This window comes from Lactuca saligna, chromosome 7 (assembly GCF_052625555.1).
Source record: "Lactuca saligna cultivar CGN05327 chromosome 7, ASM5262555v1, whole genome shotgun sequence".
Taxonomy (NCBI): Eukaryota; Viridiplantae; Streptophyta; class Magnoliopsida; order Asterales; family Asteraceae; genus Lactuca; species Lactuca saligna.
The window spans coordinates 132,820,787-132,825,597 of record NC_136423.1 but is presented as its reverse complement, the minus strand read 5'-3'; the positions used below and the strand labels follow the sequence as shown (position 1 = coordinate 132,825,597).

Sequence of the window (4,811 nt, the reverse complement as noted above, 5' to 3'; positions counted from 1 at the left end):
CAATGTTACTAAAGATGGAAAAGAAATAGAACTTGGGGAAGATAAGAGATGAGATGGTGACTGGTAAGAGCCAAATTAAATTTCTCAAATGTGGTTTCAGGTTTACGATGAGGAGATACAAATATATAGGGACTATTAATTTTTTTAAATATATAAAAAAAATAAATACATAAATAAGAAAACTAATTAAAAAATAAATTTATAAGGGCACAATAGTCTTTTTAGGTAAGATAGGGACTAAACGCGCAACAAAAATAAACAGTAGGGATCATCCGAATTAAATTTCTCAAATATAGTTTGAGGTTTATAGTGAGGAGATACATATATGTGAGTCTATTAATTTTTTTAAATATATAAAAAAATAAATACATAAATAAGAAAATTAATTAAAAAAATATATTAATAAGGGCACAATAGTCTTTTTAGTCAAGACAAAGACCAAACGCGTAACAAATACAAATAGTTGGACCATCCGAGTTAAAAAAATAAGTTAAGGACCAAAAATACAAATTCTCCGAAACCATAAAGACCATTTGTGTAATTTATTTTTTTACTTTTCGTTTTGTTCATATTTGGATAACTATTTTTTTTATACATATCTAAGTAACGAACTTGTTTAAATTGTTCACATATAGGATTTAACATGCTATAGCAAGTCATAATGGTCATATGTGAACACTTCCAACAAGTTTGTTACCTAGATGTGTACAAAAAAAATAGTTACCTAGATGTGAACATATCGAAAAGTTAATTACATTAATAAGTCATTTTCCCTTATTATTTTTTGATAATTTTTTTTTGTGAATTATCTAATGATTTATTTTGTTTGTTCTCTAAAAAAATATGTATATAAAAAAATTCTTACATTTCTACTAAAACTTTCCTTCTTCTTTGATATATATATATATATATATATATATATATATATATATATAGAGAGAGAGAGAGAGAAAGAGATATCAAATCTACAATAAATGCTATATTTTGTAATATGTAATTTTCTTCCTTATATATTCTTCTTTGATATATATATATATATATATATATATATATATATATATATATATATATATATATATATATATATAGAGAGAGAGAGAGAGAGAGAAAAAAAAAAAGAGAGAGAGAGATATCAAATCTACAATAAATGCTATATTTTGTAATATGTAATTTTCTTCCTTATATATTTTATTTAAAATGAACTATATTTTATGTCTTAAATTTTTAATATTTAATAATAAACTTCCCATTTGGACTGATAAGAATAAACAAATTAATATGTTAAAGTGTAAAAGAATATATAAAAAATTACTTGCTTACCAAATCATTTACCCACACACTCACTCATATTATAGATATGTATTTCTATATTTTATTCACATGGTGGATAGGATTTAACTTTCTGATGACAATTATTTATAATTATAAATAATGGTTATTTTCGAAATAGAAAATATTCAAAATTAATGGGTTTTAGAGAAAAATAAGTATAAATATCTGCTTTTGGTGCAACATTAATCAAAATTATTTAAAAGTATAAATTTATGCTTTTGGGGTAACATTAAACAAAATTTATTATTACTAATTTTAAATATTAAGTTACATTTGTAATATGAAAATAATTTATAAAAATAATGGGTTTTAGAGACAAATATGGTAACATGTTCTTAAATCTTTTCCTTATTTATTTATTTAATATTTCAACTCCAAATAAATAATTAATTTGTCAAAATACAAAAAATAAAATAATAAAATAAAATAAAATTTATAAGTTGTATTTTCTATAAGAAGGATATGTTATTTGCAACAAAAAAAAAAAATTGAATGTTTAGTTCACAATGGAAATATCCTTTTTATGACATTTATTATTATCATTATTTCATCAAAGAAGTCAACTGTTTCAAAAATGCATTTAGTTCATGTATACTTTCTTTTAGACCCTATAAGAACTACCTCTCAAAAATCCAACACCATCTAACAACAAAGCGATAGCACATCTACCAACAAAGCCATAAGAAAGTTGAAACATCCATAATTCATTGCAAATGGCTAATGTATCAATTTCTAATCACAGCCTCCCTTCTTCTAATTGGTCTACTACTTCTGACAACAATAACCCCGATTACAATAGTCTCATAGAAGTTACATCTGTCCAAAAGTCCACCATACCAACCATTAACCCTGACTTGCTTGAAGCACAAATACTTTCCTTTCCTCGTCGCCCTCGCTCAGGTCACAGACTTCCTACTACCTGGAACAAAAACGAATTCATTTTTGAGGGCGAGGGGGGAGATGGTTATAGTAGAGAGATGATGATTGACAAACATGAGGTTAAAAGTCATATGAAGGAGGTAAAGGTAAAATATGGGGGGATGGATGAGATTAAGAAGGAGTTGGAGGGGCTAAGTGTAATTTTTGTGAAAGGGGAGGAGGTTGACTTAAACTTTCTGGCGCGTGTAGCGGACGGCGCGTATGAGAGCGATTTGGCGAGTATGACGGAACGTATGTCGAGGGCACAGCTGATAGGGTTTATGGAGAGTTTACAAGGAGAGTGGTGCGGTCGCAGTGAGCGGAGGAAGGTGGTGGACGCCGCCGAATTCGTGAAAGCTCTGCCAATTGACTGGAAAATAGAGCTCGCTTTACGCCGCCGCGCTGGACTGCACTCTATATACTGCCGGAGTTATGTCAGGTTGTGATCATCACTCTCCTCTCTTCTCACATTGTCTTTCGATTCGAAATTTCGGATCAACTTATACGCATTTTTTAGTTAGGTTTAAAATCCAGATGGATTATTTCGCTGTTTCCATCGAACAAATGCACGTGTTCTTTGAACACCGAATCAGAAAAAAAAACACCAACTGTACGGATTTTTCGCTGGTTCTGTAACTCGTAGATTCTTAGTCGATTCGTCCTCTATTTTGACTTCCGATTCAAGTTAGATTACATTGAATCAGAAATGGTTTGTGCTCATAAGAGGTATACAATTGCGAATAACAGTTTATCTCTAGGTTTCATTTCTGTTCATACGAACGCAATTTTCAACCTAGTTTATAGTTAAAAGTTTGATTATTTCCTTCTAAAGCAATATTACTCAGTTCCTATAAAGATCCACATTGTTGACAACTACCTGGTTCCTTCATGTCATTAGAAGAAATTTAGGGCAATTGCTCCGTTCTCAATGTGTCATAGCATTCATGACATTTTTAATCTTTTGAACTGGCTCACAAGTCACATCCATCTCTATTAGATGCTCATGTGAATCTTGAATGTCATGAATGCTTATACACAATATCTGGATTTTAGGGTTTCAATTAGGTTCTTGATCATAATTAGTCAAACTTTGCGAGTTTGTTTACTGACTGTGTTTTCAAACCCTAGCATATGGTTTTTCCTTAAAAAGACTTCATTTTTGTCCAAACTCAAGTAACATAATTACAGTAATTCGATTATTTCCATCTATACATTTACGTGTTCTTGAAGAACCCCCTCATAATTATCCCTAATGATGCTGTTTCCTTAATATCTTCAGCCCCTCAGGGGAACATTTTAAGTCATGCAAGGATGCTGCAATATATCTGAAAAATCAATCCCTAATAACAGATGTTGATAGTGAAGAAGGGCAAATGAGGCAAACAGAAAATGGTTGTCATACAGCTCCCACATTTGTAAGTAAAAAAAAATATCCTTATCACTGTTATTAGAATCATCTTTCTGAAAAAAAAAAAAAATTAAAATAATACGGTTTTTGAATGCATAGGAGGTGAATGGAGTTGAAGATTCATCTGTTGTTGAGGTTGAGGAAGATGTTGACTGGTCAACAACCTTTGAACTCTATGATGTTAAAGTTTCAACCCTTATTGAATGCTCTCCTTGTGGAGTAGTGTTTCAAGATATGCGTGAGTTGGAGCGACACCTGGCGACTTTTCACAAGGAAACCACTCGAAGATTTCATCTTCCAACTGGGACCCGTGCTTTTGAAAAGGTAAGTCAATTTTGTTGTTGTTGTAGTTTTCTTCCAACTAATATGAATGTTTTGATGGCATGAATGGGTCCACATCAGCATGCTGACATGGATGTTGGCAATGAACAAGAAGAAGCAGTTGAAATCATCAATGAAAGGTTCAAAACAAATTGTACATGGTGCAACAAAGAGTTCATATGTGAGCCAGTTGATACTATGGAGGATGTAAGTGGCTTCATGTGTCAACCATGCAAAGATAAACTATGTGGAGCCTTTGAAAGGAGTTTGTTAAAGTGTTATAAAGATTAGCTTTGGTTTTGAGATAGTTTTAAGTTACAAATTTGAGGTGATTTTTAGGTTTTGAGAAGAGGAAAATGTATGTTTTTTCTTTTAGTTATGTTGAATTCAAATCTTACATTTGTATATTGTTCTATTGATTCTCAAGGTTTTGTGTCAATAAGTTGGTGGCTAAAAGTTCATTTTGATGTTTTTATGTAAACAAGAATGTGAAATGTTTGATATATGGACCCGATATCACTTTTGTCCGTAATCTATAATGGCATATTGGTGATAAGATACTTTAAAATGAAGTTAGATCAAGAATACAACATTGTTCATCGTTGGGGTGAACTGTTGTTATAAACAAATTAATAAATAATAATATAATATTTCCACAATACATGCTTGTTATAGATGCATCAATATATACAGTTTAATGAAAAAGTTGAATGTTATTGACTACTTAGTTGACTTTCAATGTTGGTGAACACATTGAGATTTTTGATTGAAACTAGACCGAAAATCGCAATTTTCGGTTTTTGAAGTTAGAAACCGTGCGCAAGTTTTTGTT

At 30.6% G+C, this 4,811-nt stretch overlaps 1 protein-coding gene across 1 annotated transcript; it reads left to right on the top strand.

The window, feature by feature from the left end:
- Nucleotides 1-2,512: 2,512 nt before the first annotated feature.
- Nucleotides 2,513-4,405, top strand: LOC145005581 (uncharacterized). The gene is made up of 4 exons (XM_078964691.1): nucleotides 2,513-2,689; nucleotides 3,530-3,665; nucleotides 3,758-3,982; nucleotides 4,061-4,405. Exons 1-4 carry the CDS (start codon nucleotides 2,532-2,534, stop codon nucleotides 4,268-4,270), a joined length of 729 nt encoding a protein of 242 aa, XP_078820817.1. The 5' UTR covers nucleotides 2,513-2,531; the 3' UTR covers nucleotides 4,271-4,405.
- Nucleotides 4,406-4,811: the final 406 nt, after the last annotated feature.

Excerpts from the sequence above, each read along its gene's own strand:
- LOC145005581 (XM_078964691.1), top strand. The coding sequence starts at position 2,532 with ATGGAGAGTTTACAAGGAGAGTGGTGCGGTCGCAGTGAGCGGAGGAAG. Across the intron at positions 2,690-3,529 it reads TACTGCCGGAGTTATGTCAG|CCCCTCAGGGGAACATTTTA; the intron begins GTTGTGATCATC and ends TAATATCTTCAG. Across the intron at positions 3,983-4,060 it reads GGACCCGTGCTTTTGAAAAG|CATGCTGACATGGATGTTGG; the intron begins GTAAGTCAATTT and ends GGTCCACATCAG.